The sequence below is a fragment of the Aythya marila genome, assembly GCF_965140915.1.
Source record: "Aythya marila genome assembly, chromosome: 3".
NCBI classification, from domain to species: domain Eukaryota; kingdom Metazoa; phylum Chordata; class Aves; order Anseriformes; family Anatidae; genus Aythya; species Aythya marila.
In genome coordinates, this window is record NC_139044.1 from 49062555 (window position 1) to 49082820 (window position 20266).

Sequence of the window (20266 nt, forward strand, 5' to 3'; positions counted from 1 at the left end):
AGATGTGAACTACTTTTATAACGAACTGTGTAGCTTATCATTCTGTTATTAATGTGTTTGGGTAATTGTGTTGCTAGAGGATTTTTTTGTTTGTTTGCTTTAATTAGAAGGATGACAAAGGGTATTTCTTGTTTGTTTCTGCTGTGTTCTTTCAGGAATGGTCAAAGCCATCAGAGACCAAGTCACAGCCCCAAAAATGGGTCAAAAAGGGACCTGGGCGCCCCGTCGGGCAGGAAAGGGCAGGCGGCGTCCGCGGGGCGGGCTGCAGGGAAAGGGCAACCTCAGCCCACCCACACTTCCCAGCACCGACGGGGCGGGCTTTCCCCCGCCTCAGCAAGTGGTGCGAGCCCAGCGCCACCCCGAGGGGCCGGCGTGGGGCCGAGGAGGAGGGGGAGGAGGAGGAGGAGGAGGAGGAGGAGGAGGAGGAGGAGGAGGAAGAGGAAGGGGGCACCGCCCGTCCAGCCGCCCCCCGACGGCAGGGAGGGGTGTGGCTATGCAAATCTCCCCCCTCAAGCAGCCAATGGGAGGGCGAGGCGAGCCGCGGGGGTGGGGCGCCCCGCCGGGACTAGCGCTGGGCTCGACGGCGCGGCCGCTCCGACGGCACCGGCAGAGCGGGGAGCGCGGCGGGCGGTGAGTGCCGGGGGGCGGGAGGGCGAGGGGAGCCTTGAGCCTTGCTCCTTCCTCGCTTGCTTCCAGCGGGGGGGAAGCGGGACCCCGGGCACAGGGCATGGCAAGGTCTGGGGGTGTGCTCTGGACGGTTTTGGGGAGCTGGGGTGCCCCACAGAGGGGTAAAGGGCTAAAGGATTGGCGAGCAGGTGCTGCAGTTAGCGTGCCTTGATTGCTGCCTGTTAATTAGCATCCATTTCCTCGCCTGCCCAGGAGGGTACAGCTGAGGTAGCTGTGTGGTGCCAGCAGAGGAAATGACTAGCAGGGTAATGCTGGTCTGAAACGGACATGGACATTTCTGGTTCCTTTTCTGGAGGGGGTATTTTTGGAGCCATCATCTTCTAAGCTGTCAGGGATGAAAATGGAAATATATGGGTCTCTATGATGAGAATTTGAAGGATGTTGTTTTCCTGTTGGTAGTGTTACTTGCTATTTAAATAGTTTCATGTGGAAGTGGTGGGACTGCGAGATGACCATAACTCTTCTCTAGGCAAAAGAACAGACAAAAGGTCTACCAGGCTAAGCAGACAAACGGGGTAAAGCTCTTCTGTACGAAAACATGCTTCTGATGCCCAACACTTCTGAAGACTTTTTTTCTCACCTCGCTGACGGTGCTGTATGACCACTGCTCTGAAACTGAAATTGCATGCTAAGTCATATGACAACCGTGCCTGGTGTTTTGGCTGGGGCTAAAACTACGAGCTAACCTCTGTTGTCGTAAGAGATCCTTATCGAGAAAATAAGCATGATACAGAAGATGTCTTGGCACATTAAGATGGGGATAATGTGATCTGGGCACTGCAGATAACCAGGGCACTGTGGAGCCCCACTGCGTACTGTATTGTGGTCTTGATTTCGGGTGGCATGGGGTTTGGCACGTGTCATCTGCGTTGCATTATGCACACTGTTTTTGGAGAGAAAAGTGGGAGAGAGCCTTCATGAGGAAAAAAGCCATGCTAACTTAACACTTACCGTGACCTGCTCCAAAAGGAGAAATGCTCGTTGCAATAATGGAGAGAGAGGTTTTGCCAGGACTGTTCCTTGGCACAGGCACACAGCAGGACTGGGGGTGAGAGGGAGCTGGACAGATCATGGAAATGTAGGGCCATGGAGTGATTATAAGACGTGACCTAATCCATTCTGGGGTACTGGAACAGTGCATCTGACCCAGACCTGCAAAAGGTTTCTGTAGCCCGTTGGTGTCCTATGAGGAAGTGGGCTCCACGGTGTTCCTGTGAAGAACTGATCCAATTTTCAGGCAGTCTTAGCTAGTTTTATGTAAAACTCGTGTGAATCAAATGGATGACTTTTGTTGATACTGGAAACAAATAGTGATTTATTTTCATAAACTCCATTTATACATTAGAGTGTAGAGTCTCTCTCCCTTGTCTTCTGCAAGGAACAAGCTTACATCCTTCTATTCCTCTGGAGCTGGATTTTCTAAACCTTTTGGAGACACTATCCTGTATTCTGTAGTTTTTCTAGTCTGGTAATGAGTGCTGCATGTGGTATTCCAACTGAGGCCTTACTTATGCTGAGCAGGGTTAAACGAGGGATTCCCATGCCATCTCTCACATAAGTGACATATTTTATTTTATTTATTTATTTATTTTTTACAGAGGCATTATCTTGTGAACTCGCTTTTTAGCTTGCAGTCTGCTATAATGCTACCGATTCTTTCCTGCTACCAGCATAGGTATTCCCTACTTTGTATCAGTGCAAATGATTACTTTTAAATGTGCTACACGTTGAATTTCCTTTTAGTTTTGGTAGTGCTTCTTTTACTTGCCATGATGATCTTAAATCCCAGCTATTTCTCCTTCCCTTCACCACTAAACACTTGCTTCCACCCTCTCCCAGCTCACAGAATGACAGATTGGTTGGGCTGGAAGGGACCCTGAGGACCACCCAGTTCTACCCCTCTGCCATGGGCAGGGATGCAACCCACTAGATCAGGTTGCTCAAAGCCCCATCCAAGCCTGGCCTTGGTTCAGTGTCATCTGGAGACTATAAAGGCTCACATTTGAGTTCCATTATTCACACTGCTAATTGAGAATATGGATAACCTGCTAGTCTGACAGAAAGCCATCATAGCGTTGGCATAGTCAAAACCAGTTATGACAGAAGATACATGCTGTATCAAACATGAAGGTGCTTGTCCAGATGTTCAGGTACACCCTCTTTTATCTTCTATCTGGCCCATCAATTTCTTTGACTCCTCAGTCATCCATGTAGTGCGGGAATGACAGAACACGGTGCAGAAATTACTGAGGCAACGTCAATTTAATCCAATAAACCCAACTCAGCACCAAATGCTGGATCACTGTTGCTACATGGTTTTGCGGAGGAGCCACTTCTGGTGATGTGTGCACCTGGGGCTGCCCCCCAGGACATGTCCCCCTCCATGAGCTGTCCCTGGCCAGCAGGAGCATTGCTGAGGGGCAGCCGTGCTGCTCCTGCCCTCCATGGGACCTCCCCCATGGCACAGGGGGGCTTCATGTGGAGCCAGCAGCACAGTTCAGCTTCTTCATCTGTTTTGATAGCTTTTGCTGATTGTGTCAAGCGGCTTGCTATCTCATCTGGCCTACCACACGCAGTGTTTGGTGCTTCTCCTCTAGACCATATTTCTGCAGTTTATCGCAGAGGGGGTGGTGGTGTCACGTTTCTTGACTTTGTAAGGCTTATCATGTGCTCTTGCTCTAGCTGCTAAGCCAGTTAACCCAACAGAGAAGCAAGTCTAACTGATGTGGTGTAAGATGGTTCTGGACATGTTGACAAAAGCCGAGAAAGTACAGACTACTTCCACTTTTTCTGCTCTTTCATTTGTGCCATATCTGTGTTAGTGACAAACCACTTGTTTTTGAAAACAAGAATAAAGCCTGCTTAAGCTTTGGGTATGCCCAGTTAGGGACCAATCACCCAAGAACCGCTGGCAGTGCGTGGCTGATTACTCCTGTATCTCATCTTAGTGGCACTGCTACTTTGAGCAGGCCTGTGAACACCCATGGGCTGCTACGGAGTGTGCAGTAATTGCTGTAATGCCTGCCAGCACTCGGTGTGTCCTGGGACTGAGGCTGTGCGTGTGTACCTGTGTCTGTGAGGGACGCTTCTGGACCGAACCTCTTTTGCTCCAGTTACAGTTGGGTACATTTAGCGGTAGGATGCAGAACTGAGCCTCGTGTACAGGCCCACGTGAACTAATACCAATAAAGCATCCTATGCTTAACTGTAAAGCGATTTTTTTTTAGAGAAGAATACTTGATCTCAGATTGTAACACTGTACTGTAAATGGTAAATATATGCGTATTCAAAAATAATAATAATGTTGTTGTGCTAATTTAAAAATGCCTGTAGAACATTTTGCCTCTGACTGATGATCACATGCAGCCTCACGCATCTACGCAGATGCCAACATAATGCCTTAATTGCCTCTAAATGCCATTTGGTAGTAGCAAGAGAGTCATTGCATAACCGTGGTCAGTACCTGGGCTATTCTGCTGAGGCAACCTGTGTCAGAGCTGAGGTGACTTGTCAGAGCCCCAGCCCACTCAGGGCACTGCCGTGACAGCACCACACCTGGTTTCCTCGCACAGTGACTCACCTGGTGCTGAGCTGCAGTAATTGCCAAGAAACGCATGGCTGCCTGGCTCACTACTTATGTTGGTGGCATGTTTCTGTGCTACTGTTTGCAAGGCCTGAGGTGGTACAATTCACACTCCCCCGTCTCTGTCTAGGTCCATTTTGACTGCAGACTTCAGCTTGGCCTGTCTTGGGAGGAAAGGACATGCTGAAGTAGTTAACCTGCAATACACTGTGTGAGAAGTACTTGAAGGAGAGTAGTAGTGTTTTTTTTTTTTTTTTTTTTTTTTTTTTTCTCTCCTCCTGTGTTAAAATGTATTCCCATGACGTGTATCTGCTCTTTTTAACGACACTCCATTTTCAGAAAGCTGGATGCATTCAGGTCCATCAGAGTCAGCTCACAGGACTCCCAGTTTCCAGCAATTTAGCAGCTTTTCAAAATCTGAAGTTGCTAACTGTGTGGTTTCTGGCTTCCTTAGGAAACAGAAGTGGCTAAATTTGGGGTGCACATTAGAATTCCCTATCCTTATTTCATTTGTATGTAGAAGCAAGATGGATACATGTGAAGACTATCCGTTTTTTAATGGGCCATGTAGTGAAGATGAACAAACGTTTTTGTCTACAGCCCTGGTAAAGGTCTGCAGAGACAAAAATAAATCTAGTTATAATTGCTCAGTAGTGGCACTTTCCAGAAATGTGTCCAGAGAAGCTACTGAGAATCCATCTTATGTCTGTCCAGGGTGGAAAATTTGTCAGTGATCCACAGTTCCTCAGTGAAAATGTAGACAGCCCAATAGATAGTAGCAGCTGACATGTATACAACAGACCATCCTCTCTAGTGCAAGAATAACATTTATTTATTATGTAAACTGTGTAGTAACTAGGCAAAACTTATTTTTTTGCCAGTCTCTTCATAAATATCTGAAAAATTATATCCATATTATGTGTGCATTTAATATATACCATCTGCTTCTCCTACTTTTGCTGCTGGTGTCTGGAAAACCTGATAACCAGTCTATGGAAAATAACAAGATAGTTAATATTGCTGAATATGTCTGGGAAGTATGGGATGCATGCTTGGTTCTTGAATTTATGATATGCTCTGATGCAAAAATTGAGAGTTACTTTACAGAGACTGAATACTGTTGAAGAAACCTGGGTATGTCAAAGAACCTTTAAAGCTATCAGTCAAGCTATTATTGCCTCATTACCTTGAGTTAGAGGCAACAAACTATTTGAATGCTAATTTTTTATTCCCCTAAAGCATTTCTAACTAGCCTTTATGGTATGAAAGGAAACAAGGGAGACATGGAGCTTCAGACACTGCAGTCTGCAGAAGCTGGAGCTCTGCCTGTTTCTTGGAAGGTACCAGCTTGTAAGAAATAACTAGCTCTGGTGCAAACTGAGAAGTTGAAGCTTCATGCGGGCTTTTGAAAAAAAACTGCCCTGAGACATTAGCAATTGCATACACTTCTTGACAGTGTGACTGAAAGTGTGAGGGGATATGCTGCTGTAAACAGACTTTGACTATGCAATTAAGTGGTTGTGTCCAGTATTCTTTGGATACAGTTGTGACTTCTTGCTGGATCTCAGCTTTGTAACTGGTGTTCTGTGTTCACTGATATATTTTCAATCCTGAATGAATTTTGTGTGCTTTTAGACATTGCAAAATATGCAAAACTCCAGAGAAAATGATAACTTCCTTTTGGTGAGGCTACAAAAAGATTTTGACATACTGATCTCCATCGTAGTCATTAATGTCAGAGCAGACTATACAGATGTGGTCATAAAACATATCCAGAGGACAGTGTCCTAATCACAATATTACTTTTTTTTTTTTTTTTTTTGGTGTTCCCTCAAGTTTTTATAAATGAGAAACAAGAAGAATAGAAGTGATTTGACAAATTCTAGGCTGCTCTCTTACCAGTGATGGAGGTGATTGAGGGGGTGGGGAATTTGGTCTGGAAGGATGATTAGCACTCTGCTCTGAGTCAATTAGAAGCTCTTTGGTAAAGAGGAAATCCTATTGTAAACAATAGTTCGTTTTCCAAGTTAATATCTTCTAATCTATTATAGGAAAAGAAATACCAGGCAAAAAGATTGAATCTGCTCTAAAAGAGAAAGATACTAGAAAATGATTAAATCTGAGACTGCAGCTCTTAAGAGAAAAGCTTCATCTGCATTTAACGCTTGTTGCTATAAATGACTCAGATTTCTGCGTAGCAGCAGTATATTATTTGCCTTGTAATTGAGTATGTTTGACTCCACCAATTTCCATCAGTACTGCATGGTCCACAAACAGTATGTATTGCAAGTCACTGGAATGTGCTGATACACAACTGGCTATGAAGTAATTCTGCCTAGAAGCAGATTATTTCCAAATTGTTCACCACTTGTTTCTTGGGTCACGTCTGTCGTGACATGCAAGCAATAGCCTGTGTCATTCAGAGGCAGGACACCACCAGGTGAGCCACGTGGGTTTATATGGGAGCACATGGTGACTTTTACCTTCCAAGGGAGAGAAGAACTGCAAATAGAAGTAGTTTTTAAATGACTTGTTTTGAAGTATCTGTTCTTCCTCAAAAAGGCCACTTCAGATGAAGTAAAACCTTCATCTTGTAAGGTCCTACTCAAGGATGAAAAGCTTACTGACTAGACTTTTGTTGACCTACAAACTGCTATTAACAAGCAGCTGCCTTTTATGAATGCCGTAGAAAGAAAAAACGCACGTTGGCTTCCTTCCCAGCTGCTTGTGATTCAAATATGGATGCTGTGCTGAACCTGCTGGTTTATTTCACTATTTAGCTGCAAACTCAGTGGTGCGGATATACAAATGTTAAAGCTGAGACAAATATAGGTGTGCGACTCATTTGCTTTTAGAGAAATAACTTTTCTTTCTTTCTTTAGTTGTTTCCACTTAGATAACAGGATGCAGAACATTCACACAGTGGTGGAAATACATGCTTGTAGTGCTATGCATAATGTGCTCTTACAGCTAACTTCTGTTACTGCAAATAGCTGGTTTTGTCAGGCATGTCATGCTACAGTAGTGAAGGACTCCTTTTTGTCTGTACCTGGGGATAGTGGAATGGGGCTTTGCGCAGTTTTTGACTTTCAGTGTGGATTTCCTTTTGTCTGAAACCTCACATCCTGCTATCTGACTTTAATAGGATAGCTTGCATCTTTCTCATGCCTCATGGGAAAGCTAGTCATAGTGGTGATTAATACCAAGAAGCAGCACGCTAACGTGAAGATACGAATACTGAACATATCCCCAGCTGAGTGTACTTGGTGGGTACCTGGCTTGAACAGTCCCAGCTCTCTTGGCCTCTCCTCACATGGCACCTCAGACCATCTTGGCAGCCTCCTTGGGGCTCACTCCATTGTGCCCAAATCTCTTGTGCTGGGGAGGCCCAGCATGGACACAGCACTCCAAATACAGGTGTCGGATGGGGTGGATCGCTTCCCTTGACCAACTGTGCCACTCCGGCCCAGCATGCTGTTGGCCTCCTTTGCCACAAGGGCGCATCACTCACTCACGTTCAACTGGATGGCCACCAGGACCCAAGGCCCTCTGTTGCACAGCTACTTTCTAGTCAGGGGGCTCAGCTTCTCCTGCTGCATAGGGCCCTGTGTTAAGGGCGAGATAGCTGAGCCTATCACTAATAAATAGCACTGAACTATATATTAATATATGGCTGTTTTAATTACAACAATGATATTAACATATAAGTAAATGTAATTAAATGTTACTGAGAAACAGCAGCATCTGATAAAGGAGGTCAACTTCTCTAAATGCTGATGGGTTAAGCTGCAGTTTTTCAAATGGCTGGTTCCCCCTGCTCTCCTATTTTTTTCTGTTCATTTGTTTCAGCAATGTCGTGTCAGTTCTGTCACTGATTCTATCAAATGAATGTTAGGAAGTTATTGGCCTCTCTTGGGAAGATCTGTTTCCCCTTTGTTTGCAATGGGAACTTGAAATTGGGAAAGACTTCCGTGGTGCCATTGTATTTGAGCTGGCTCTTTTCCTTATGAAAGTTTCCTAAAATTTTGCCAAATGGTGAGTCCCTCAAAACAGCAGTTTGCAAATGCCCCACATGAGTTTACTGTTGTCAGAAGGCTGAAACCTAAATATTTTCTTGACTCTTACAGATATCTTTGGTCAAATATTGCAAATGCTAACCTAGAGAGTAATTGGGCATTTGTGGAGTTTGTGGCCTAATGTGATGCCAAGATGCATATAGTTGTTCTCTTCCTGCTCTCCATCTGTCTAGGCACTGTATGTAGATAAAAGACGTACGTTACTAAAAATGTGAAGACTATGTGGAGACAGGCTAGGTGATGGACTGTAGAAACAAAGAAAAAGGGACGGGACTCATCGAGAATGAAAGAAGACATCAAAAAGTCCCTGACTGCATATATAACTCTGACGTGAGGCTTGAAGAGGGGGCATCCATTTGTTAGGACAGAATTGTGATCACTTTATCAGTAGAATCATTGCCCTGGCTGGTACAGGTTCTCAGTTAAAGGATCCTAATATTGACCACCATTAATATATGTTTTGGTATGTAGTTTCAAATCATGTAGGCTTTTAGAGCTAAGCACTGAGAAACTGGGAAAACACAGGCTAAAGATTGTTTGTGAAACTTTAATTTGATCCCTCTGTTTATATTTAGAATTGGATTCTACCAGACCACAGAGATCGTGGGTGGTGCTGCATGTATCTTTGGAGATGAACTTCTCACAAGTGGCCTAGATCCATGCGTTCATTTGCTGATGTCCAGCTGGTTACACCAGGAGCTTACTTGGCGAAGTGCCTGAGACTCGCAGCAGTGACAGAAGTCAGAATTTACAAGGTATGGAGAACTGTGTTTCAAGTGTCTTAATTTGGCATCGTAACTCATCAAGTGTGATAGTGTTGTCCTTAATCACTATGCGCTGAAATCTGTGTCTGCAGATTGGGCTGTTAGGACTGCCTTCCCCAGAGGACTCTGAGGAGTTTATGGAGCATTCCAGGGATTATCACAGGAGAAAACACTGAGGAAATGAAAAGTAGTAACACAGTAAATGAGATATCTAACCGTGAACTGAATGATATTAAATTTTATGTTGTACAACATTATTTTTTTCAGCACATACAGATTGTAAGCAGAGACTTGGTGGAAGTGATGGGATGCAGGACAGTGTTTAATTGCATGATCATCCTGTGCATAGGAGACATTACTGTGCAATCTGAGTCTACATTTGACAGCTCCTTACTCTTATTTTAACGTTTGACTTTTTATTCTTCCATGGTTTTTTGTTTTTTTTTTTTTAAAAAGCAATTTTTTTATAGCGATGCTGCAGAATTAGTATACACATGAACTTATTACAACATTAGTAATATACAGTGTGAAAAATTCTGTTTCTGCTTCTCCCTTTCTTTCTACATTATTTTATGTAACACCTGACATTAGTTGTGGGTGAGAAAGGCAAACTATAAGATGCCCTTTCGAGGGTAGGGGAAGGAAGGGTAGACCATTTCCTATAAAGTTATGAGCTTATTATGCAAGAGTTCTTACTCAGTGTGGCTTTGTGTTTAAATGTAAACTTTCCCCAGTCTTGGCCTAGAACTCTTGCTTCAGTTTTGAGTAGAAAAAATGGTTATTGTACTAAATTCCTGATGTAAGTGTATGCGTACTTGAGTGCATCTCTGAATTAAAATTGTTAGAAGTTTTTGGGTGCCTGAAGTCTGTAAGAATACAATATAGTACCTTGTGGATTTAACCATTCTTAGGGTATTTTTCCAGAGAAGTGCACCAGCTTTGTTAAGCACATAAAATAAATCGTAATTATTGTTGAACCAGTTGTCAGACTGCTCTCTGTGGAGTTTAGTAAGTTTCATCAAATTTCTTTGATGAAATTTAAGAACAGAGATAACGTAAGCCTGCACACACATTATTTATTTTACTTGGATAGCATCTTGCTTCTGTGGATTGTCATTTTAAGGTTTGATTGTTAGAACTATTGTTTGCTGCTTCCAAATGTAGATGCTAAACATAAAAGAATAAACTGTTGAACACAACACATGTTGAAGGAGCAGACTAAAACTGGGAGGATCATAAACTCCAGGGAAGCCAGTGAGAGTCAGGAATGCAGTCAGACTAGCAATGTGGCTGGTTTTCAGAACCACGTCTACATTTCAGGTGAAAAACATCTCAGAAACAGTTAATGATTAGAAGAGGCTGTGAGATGCTTCTTTGTTTGTTCCCTTTCCACCATGCTGTCTAGAATATGGTCCACTACCAAATTGCCAAACATAAAGGGTAGATATTCTTGTTGCACTGCCTGTAGGTAAACTTGGCCATACAGTTTTAAAGTCAAGTAAAACGGACTTTAAAACTGTCCCACGCAATTTGGTTTTCATTTTAGGTGGGGATTTTTCACCTTGGTGTTGTGGCATGAGGTGTAATTCTTGATTTTGTTATTGCTAAGGGAGGAGGTGGAAAACCTTTCATTACTTGAGCTTTCAGTGTATGATTGAGTTGCATCTATGTGGTTTATGTTTTAAATTCAAACAGTTCTTACATGTGTGGATTCCTGAATGAAAGCTTGTGTTTCAGGATATTGGTGGACTTCCTTGGTTTATATTGCTTGGAAAATAATTGGTTTAAGTTGAAACTCCTTCTTTGCACCAGTGTAAATATGATACTAATTAGGACACTTCTCAAGACTAGTACATACCCCCACTGAACTACATGAACCAAAGAAGTGTCTGTGATTAAATCTTTTATTTGTCTCCTCCCCAACATCTTTAACACATCTAATAATCCCATGAAATAGGTTATAAATTTGCAGTCTTAATTCACACTGGATTTAGGCATATTGTCCTGAGTATGTTCACATGGGACTTTCCTTAACCTGGGAATAACTGATCCTATGAAGGGACGTGTTCATAGCCAATAACATGCTTGTGAAGACACTTTAATTCCTTTTGGGGGGGGGGGGGGGGAAGAATCTTGTAGATAACAGATCTGGAAATGTTATGCTTGGTGTTGCTTCTTAATTTGGTTCTCTTTCCTATTCATTTAAATGATGTCATATGTTGTACAGCTTTTCTGATGGGAAATTCTCAGCTTCCTGCTTGCTGTAGTGCTTAGTAAAGGGTTCTTGCTCAAGCTTTCAGATCTTACTTTCTTCAAAGGTTTTAGGTCTAAAGTTTCAAGTAAACAGCATACGTAAAGGAGATTTGTCTTGTTACTCACCTGGTCTGTACAGAGTACTAATTCTGTAGTTGTCTTAGTAAAGTTGCAGTTAAGTCTGAGACAAATATGGAAAACAGATCCTGATTTGTAACAACTGTGTTCCTTTACTCTTTCTGTAAGATGTTTCCATCATACAAAAATGAACGGTTTCTGTTTCTGAGAGGCTTCTGCTCTCCTTCCAGGAAAGACCAACTTGGAATGATAGAGGACCTGTGATTATTCGGGGTAGTTGATGCAATGAAGGGTCAAGATCTAGAGGAGATTTCTCTAATGAGCAAAGGATAGGGGAAGCATTCAGTTGTTGGTGCTTCTACACCTTCTGGTAACTGAAGGCTTTCCTATCATTTGCTTGAGTTTTTTGTTGTTTGTTTTTTGTTTTTTTGTTTTTTTGTTTTTTTCTTCAAGTGAAAGAGTGTTGTTTTGGGGGGCTAAGAGCTATCTGACTATTCTTTTGGATTTGTCTTCGGGATTTGTTGTCTTCAGATCTGCACTTTTTTTTAGTTTCTAAGTGTAGTACACTAGCACCAAAGTTTTGGGTATGAGAGCCATCGATTTCTAAAATGCTGTGAGCAAATTTAAATCTGATATTTTGGGTTATCTTTAATGTATGATTAGTTATGAATTTGCAAACCAATATTTTTATTTACTATAAAATTGTTTCCTACTTTTCCTGTTTTCCAGGAAGGATGAAAGACCGGCTAAACGAGCTACGTGAATTTGCCAGGTTACACAACCCTGAGTTTTCTGATACTGAGGATGACGAAAATTCACCCCGCGACATTCTCCTTTATGAGACTGATTATGCCTTGGAAACTCTTCATAAAGATATACAGACTATCCGGACAGAAAATGACCTCCTAAAAGAGGATGTCAAGCGTCTCAAAAAGCAAAACAGCCGCTTCCTGACTTCCATGCGCCGTCTCAGTAGCATCAAACGAGATACTAATAGTATTGCCAGAGACATCAAGGCCCGTGGAGAAAGCATCCACAGGAAACTCCAAATAATGAGAGATTTCAGCGAAGATGCGATAACAAAATACGGGGTTATGTCTGTCATTGCCAGGGTAGCAAAGAACCACTACGTGGACCTCATGCATGCCTTTCAGGAAGCTATGTTCGAATACAACGCAACGGAGATGAACCAACGGGAGAACTGCAAGATACGAATTCAGCGGCAGCTAGAGATCATGGGCAAGGATGTTTCTGGCAACCAGATTGAGGAGATGATTGAGCAAGGCAAGTGGGATGTCTTCTCTGAGAACCTCTTGTCTGATGTTAAGGGGGCTCGCTCAGCCTTGAATGAGATAGAGACACGTCATAAGGAGCTGGTGAAGTTAGAAAGTCGCATCAAGGAGGTTCATGAGCTCTTTCTGCAGGTGGCCTTGCTGGTAGAAGAACAGGCAGACACCTTTGACGTCATTGAGATAAATATGCAAAATGTTGAGGACTATGTAGGAGATGCCAAAGAACAAGTGAAAAAAGCTTTAGAATACAGAAGAAAACACCCTTTACGAACAATCCTCTGCTGTTGCATATCATGTTGCCGAAGGTGACTATCCTACTGAAGCTACCACGGACCCACCTGAATGTCTTCAAAATCTGATATTCTTTCCAATGATTTTTCTTTAATGACAATCCGTGGAAGTACAAGGGCTATTGTGCAGTTGTTTGTTTTGTAATATATTCCTAAATGTGCTTAAAGGTAGTTCTATTTATGGGCTACTAGAAATGTTGATAAAGCTATTTTTAATTATTTTAATTGAAATGCATTCTCTTGCTGTAACTAGAGGTGCAAGTATTTAGAAGATCTCAGTGCAATGATACTTGTTTCAGGCAAGAAAGAGGAATGAAGGATGGGCTAATAACTTAGCCTGGGGAAGATGAGAAATCTGAAGAAGCAACCTTATTATTCAAAGTGGTCTTCAGGCAGTGCATACTTAATGCCTGTGGTGACAGAATATACCACAGAATCAGGAGGTTTGAATTTTAACTAGTTTGGAGCCCGCTTGATGCAAATACTTGAACAGATTTGTGCTCTGCTCATGTGACAAAATACTGAGCCTGTTAGCAGGAGCAGGACACAAAACTCATTTCTGTCCCTGAAAATGTTCAAGGCCAGGCTAGATGGGGCTTTGGGCAACCTGGCCTAGTGGGAGATGTCCCTGCTCAGCAGGGGGTTTGGAATTAGATGATCTTTAAGGTCCCTCCCAACCCAAACCATTCTGTGATTTCCCTCTGTTACTTAACAGAAGAAGGCTGCACCTTAAAACATAATGAATGTATTTTGCTCAGTTTGTGTTCAAGTGATTGCTTTTGTCCATTTTGAGTACCCACACTGCAACATTGAGGCATCTCACTGACTCCTACAAATTAAGCTACTGATGATCTAAATTTCAAACCTGCCATGCCATTAGTCTTTAAATACATTTCTCTGCCAATTAACAGGTCAGTCAGTAGAAGAGATACATGCAGTGGCCCTCTTTAAACGCACCCACAACGAAACAACAGGTGGCGGTTAGAGAAAGCATCTGAGAGTCTCCTGTGCTGGCACATACTCACAAGCAGTTTTAGTGGAAGGATTACCCTGTCAATAGACTTTTAATAAGCATTGATTTTAATATGGACATATTGTATATATTTTATATAACATGAAGTATTAAATTTATTAACATCCACTTTGACTGTTACACAAAAACTAAGGCTCTCCTCCCATTATTAGAAATCTCCACCTGAGAAAGAAAATAGAATTTGGGTGTATTCTTCAGTATACCCAAAGAATAAAGGAAACAACATTTTAATGTCATTTCAGTACTCTTTTCAAGCTTAAAAATAATTTCTCCTTTTGTGTAAGGAGAGTCTGCCTGCAGTTGGTTTGGCATGTGAGGAGGGAATAGAAAATTTGCCACCCTGGAAACCACTGAGCATTGTCAGTGAAGTATGTATTCATGAGGTCTGGGGAGCGATTATAGCTCCTACTTCTGGAAGTTTTCCAACTATGATATTTCTAAGTGGCTTCCTGATACACTGTGATTTATTGCTATCCTTTGAATTAATGCAGGACATTTTTTCAGAAGTTAGTGACTTTTTTTTTTTTTAAACTCTGATTGTATTTATACCTATTTTAACAAACATATTTAAACATTTCAAGTATTTTATATTTGGGATTTTTACCTGGGAGATGTGCATAGCCACCTTCCTGCACCAATCACAACAAAACTTTTTCCTTCTAACCTTTTGCACACTAATTTTATATGTGAAAAAAAACAACACCCAAACATTTCGTACTATTTATATTGATTTTAAAAAAAAAAAAGCAAACCAGCAAAATAAATTCAGCTTCCAAGCTTTCATATCCTAGTGGGAAGTGCTTCTTTTCCAGACAGGCTTTTTCACACAAATATAAGCTAAATACATAACAGTTTTCAGAAACTGAATGTATCTTTAGCTGAAGCACCTGTCTATGGTAACGTGGAAGCATGAGGAACACTGATCTTCTAAACTAGAAGATATTTTGATATTCAATGATGTTCTGATGATATCAGTATTACACTTGCCTGAGAACCTCTCAAAGAACCCAAAATTCAAAGTTGAAGTGGGAGAAAGGAGGGTTGAGGTTGAGCTGGCACCAGTATTACTGCTTTGGTGTCAGTAAGAAGACAAAAGTCATTTACTCTGTACGTACTGCCAGTCAACTCAATGGCAGTGTATTAGTAGAGTGTATGTGTATTAGCAGAGAAATACCCCAAACCTCCCATGGTCAGAAAGTGGATATAAATCCGTGAGAAATAAGATACGTATTTCATTTTATCTGCATATTCTTAGCACTTACCAATGCTTTTGATAAAAATGTGTACCCCATTTTTTGTTTTCTTTTTTGCACATGTGTGTCTGCAAAGGCAATAAAATATTTAATAATAAAAACTGAAAATGCAGTTTGTTGTGCATTGAATCAGCGGTTCTGAATAGCTTCCTATGTTGTCAAAGTTCACTTTAAAAACTACCGGACTAAACTCTAAATTGGTGAAAGGAGATTATTGCCTAAAAAAATGTCCTCTGAATATTTGTTGCCACAGTAATATGTAGTGTATTGAGGCTTGAGACTTAAAATATTTTTTTTTTTTATAAAGAAACATAATAAATTAGTTTCATACATTCTAAGATGATTCTGTACTGCAAGAAAAAAATATTCTGGCAGAGATCTCGATGGTTTCATTATTAAAAATGCAAAGTTGCTATTCAAATCTTTAGTCTGATTTGAGGCACAGGGAAAGAGAGTGAAAGTATGAGGAAAAAGGTAATTGGAGGCCTTGACGTGACTTCAGGCTATTGCTGTGGGGAAGAAACTGAGAATCATTGAAATACCAGCTTGGAGTCCAAAAAAAATATTTTTCAGTTGCATCGTGAGTTACAGGCACTTAAGAAGCTACTTCCAGTAACTAAAGAAATTATTCTCTTCCTTTCAAACATGTGTTCACTGCTTAATACTATGGGGGTTTTTCTATCGTTGTGTAAGAACACAAATTTTACCAGTCCGTGAAATTTGCCCAGTCACAGTTAAACAGACTTGTGAAAAAACCCTCACAGATTGCACAATAGTGGCAAAGAGTAATGCCACACAGGATGAGTGGAAGAAGATGATAAAAGTAGCCTGATACTATGCTAACATGCTACTAAAAGAAGCCCCAGAATGGACAACTTCATGCTTGCTAAGGAAAGCTGCCTGCTCATTCTTAAAGTCAACACAGCTCCTGTGGAGATGCGAGTGTATTCTATGGATATTTTTTTTCCCTTCCAAGATGTGGTAAACCCTATAGCTAGGTTCAATGGAGATATGGTTAAAAAGTGAGATGGGCTCCTTCAGCTTTTCATGTTGCTGGTGTTTTGTTTTTGTTTCCTACTTAAACCAGCTTCATGAAAAAATGTTAACATATATGTCAGACCTTTCTGAGGAGAAAGGAGAACTGACAGCCAGGTTCCCATTGATCTTCCTTAAAATGTAAGAGAATTGCATAAGTTCTCTTAAAAGAGAGAAATTCTCCTAAAAGAGAAAAAATACCCTATTACAGAGTATAATGTATGGTATGCAACACTGAGCTTCCTTGGTATGTGTATGAGTCTCCATTTTATCAAATGGGACTTTTTTTTTTTTTTTTTTTGAAATGGCTTAATTTTAGAGAAATGCAAGTGGAACCCTTGTTACCTTGATGGGAGGGTCTATGGACATACCTCTCTGGTGTGTGTCTTGGGAGAAACTTCTGGAAATAAAGGTATAGCTCTTAATTTAAAATACACATCTTTCTTTAGAGGAGAAAACCTGGGGCTGAACTGAGTAGCTAAGCTGAACTGCTGTTTTTGTATTCTAAGGAGGCCAAACTACATCAAGAAGTTTTGCAAGCACACCCGTAGTTGTATTTTACAATTTCTTGAAAACAACATAGGTTCTCTAGATTTTTAACCATGGTAGATATTTGGAATTGATTTCAAAACGGAAAGAGCTATATACGGTTTTGTTTGTATCTCTACGAAAATATCACACATACGATGAAAGCAGGAAACAGTGTCTTTTGATAGATACTGTATGTGGTGATTACGGTTAATCTATTTCAGAAGTAACGTGATTTTCACACAAAGCCACTGTATTTGTTTCTCTAATATGTTAGAAGACAGTAACAGATGTATCATCCTCCATGCTTCCATCATATTATATAATGTTTTCCTAATAGCTGAGTTGAAGCCAGTAACAGGCAGCGGATACTGTTCCACTGTCATACCTTACATTACAGTGCATACGTTATGAGGGTGTTGGTTTTTTTGGCCACTTGGGTCAATACTGTGGAAGGACCTGCATGCCAGGAGCACCCTACCAATGTGTGTCCAATCACTTCTTCCTGCGAATTCCTAATGATCGGGATCCTACAACCTCCTTGGATAATGCATTTTAGATCACAATTCTTGCTGTTGTTAGAAAGTTGTACTTAACTCTGATTCAAGCCTCTCTTAAATTAAGTGAAACAGAATACACTGTGGTTTATTTTTCTCTTCATAGAAACTTTCCTTCACCAACACAGTCCTCCATGTTTTACAGTTAGCTCAAAGATGCAATTGCCTTGACAAGAGGCTAAGAAATGACCTTGGCCTGGTCCAGAAGTTACTCTTTTCAATTCAGCTGCTTTCTGAAGAGTGTCTGATCTCCAAGGCAGAAATCTGTTCTGACAGAGGATGTTTCTTGGTGTGCATTAGCATAACTGGTCATCAAAATGTGGCCTGACACAACACTTTAAAAGAATGAAGTTCCTTTTCCTGTTAACCATGAAAGAGGAGCACTCACAAAGCCTTCATAGAAAAAAAAAATTTACTTTGCCCCTCAGAAATAATTTAAAACAAAACCAGAGAAGGAGATAACCTAACTGGTGACGTTTGCTGAACACGTTTCCTGAAATGCACAACCATACTGAATGCAGAACAACACTATGGTATGATGCCCATTTCAAGGAAATAATACAGCATGGTAAATGCCAGTCAAGGAGTTGTTCCTTCATTGATGAATAAAATTAATTGTGAATAAAATTAAAGAAAAGGGGTATGTGTTTCACATCTGTTCTTTGTATATGTAAAATGTTAATCATCTACTTTGTGGTTTTGTTTTAACCTTTGTTTAATCCATTTTATGTTTTAATCTGCTTTTATTGTTACTTTATGATTGAACAATCTGTTTTTGTCCACAAGTGTACCTGCTTCACTGGTGGTCTCTAAACACCACCTGCTGAAGCCGCTGGGCAACAACTGCGTTCTGCGAATTCAAGGCCCAGACCCCCTAAAGAGTCCACCTCCAAGTGGGTGCAAAACTACCAAGGAAGATACATAGACATGGTCACATTTGGCTCATGACCCCTATCCCATACAGGGACACTGTACAGATACATGGGCCCTGTGAAGAAGGAGTTCGCCATTGTTTGCGTGGAGCACAAGTCCTGTGAGGAGCGGTGGAAGGCACTGGGGTTGTTTAGTCTGGAGGAGGCTCAGGGCAGACCTCATTGCTCTCTACAGCTACCTGAAATGGAGGTGTGGGGAGCTGGGGGTCGGCCTCTTCTCACAGTAACCAGTGACAGGACCAGAGGGAATGTCCTCAAGTTGCACCAGGGGAGGTTCAGGTTGGCAATGAGGAGACATTTCTGCTCAGAAAGAGCAGTCAGGCACTGGGACGGGTTGCCCAGGGAGGTGGTGGCGTCACCGTCCCTGGGGGTGGTCAAGGAGAGGTTGAACGTGGTGCTTGGGGACATGGTTTGGTGGGTGACATTGGTGGTAGGGGGGTGGTTGGACCAGGTGATCTCAGAGGTCTCTTCCAGCCTTGATGAGTTTGTGAGTCTATGATTGCTCGCCGTCCATAGCTGACACTGAGGGACAGCAGCCATCCCTCATCCCAAGGTGACCAAACTCTGTGGGATGAAGGGTGTCCATTCTCCAGAGAAAAACGAAGTGTGACCAGAGTAGGAGATTGTGTGAGGAAGGCCAGAGACGGGGCATGCTTCCAGCCCCTGCCCAAGCTGGGCAGAGGGGGCAGGTCCCAGCCCGGCCACTAACGCTGTAACTGCACTTTGTAGATTCAGAAATTTTTCCTCCGCGACGTCTTCCTCTTAATTACGCGTAATTCATCTCTCTGGACTTTGTTGTGTCCTCCCTTCAGCGAGGGAAGCTCTCTCCCAGGAAGCACCTGGGTCGAACACCAAGAGCGCCAGCAGGTAACACCCCGTCTCCAGCTGACACTGCCGTTTAGGATATTAAAAAATAAAAAAATAAAAATAAAAAAGGGAGAAGGAACAGCGTTGTCTCCGGCGGCACAGCGGCCGGGGAAGGGAGGGGACGTGCTGCCCGCCCGCCCGCCTCTCCCGCGGCAGCCGAAGGGGGCCGCCCGCGCCTGCACCCGCTGCGCTGTGCGCCCGCCCGCCCCGCAGCCGAGGGCGGGAGGGGGCCCGGTAGGGGGGGTTGCTCGGGGCCGGGCCGGGGGGCGCGGTGGCGCGGTGGCGGGGCGCGGCGCGGCCCCGTATGTAGGAGCGGCGGCGTGCGGTTCCTGTATCTGCACCAGGATGGCCGAGTGGTTAAGGCGTTGGACTTAAGATCCAATGGACGTATGTCCGCGTGGGTTCGAACCCCACTCCTGGTAAGTGACGTTTTTTTTCCGCAGCCACGCCAAATGCCCGGGGAAGGGGCCGGGGCCAGGCGGGGACGGCGCCCGGTGCGGGGCGGCCGCGGGGGGACGGGGAGCGGCGGCGGGGCGGCGGCGGGCGGAGACCCGGGGGCGGGCCGGGGCGGCTCGGGGTGGGCCGGGCTGGGCTCCGTGTGCTATCAGCGGCTGGGCTGCCCTTGCTTTTATTTATTTATTTTTCCTTTTTTTTTTTTTTTTTTTTTTTTTTTTTAACGCCATAACTTCCGCTTAAAGTTGCCTCACGTCTTAATTTCTGAGAGTTTTTTTTTTTTTTTTTTTTTTTTTTTTAATTTTATTTTTTTAAATTTCCTCCAATTTCCTTTATTTCCTGCTCCCGGGACGGTGCTCGGGGCTCGTGGCGCGCTGCCTGGGGGGCAGCCTTCGGCCTCCGTGTGCCCCACGGGTTGACCTGGCGGCTCTGAACGCTGCGTGTTTTCCTACATATTTCTCTGTCGGTTTTTGTGCCGTTCGGAGCACTTCGGATAACGTGAGGGCCGTATCACAGGCTGCCCGCGGGTTTTGCAGCCTGAAGCTGAAGTAACTGCTGCCTGCAGCAGGGCATGGGGGTGTCAAG

At 42.9% G+C, this 20266-nt stretch overlaps 1 protein-coding gene across 1 annotated transcript; it reads left to right on the forward strand.

The window, feature by feature from the left end:
• Positions 1-561: 561 nt before the first annotated feature.
• On the forward strand, positions 562-15323 carry STX11 (syntaxin 11). Its single transcript, XM_082755676.1, has 3 exons — positions 562-630; positions 8922-9101; positions 12171-15323. The coding sequence occupies exon 3, from the start codon at positions 12176-12178 to the stop codon at positions 13040-13042; it is 867 nt and encodes a 288-aa protein (XP_082611802.1). The 5' UTR covers positions 562-630; positions 8922-9101; positions 12171-12175; the 3' UTR covers positions 13043-15323.
• The last annotated feature ends 4943 nt before the right edge of the window (positions 15324-20266 follow it).

Coding starts and splice junctions, on each gene's coding strand:
- STX11 (XM_082755676.1), top strand. CDS start 12,176: ATGAAAGACCGGCTAAACGAGCTACGTGAATTTGCCAGGTTACACAAC.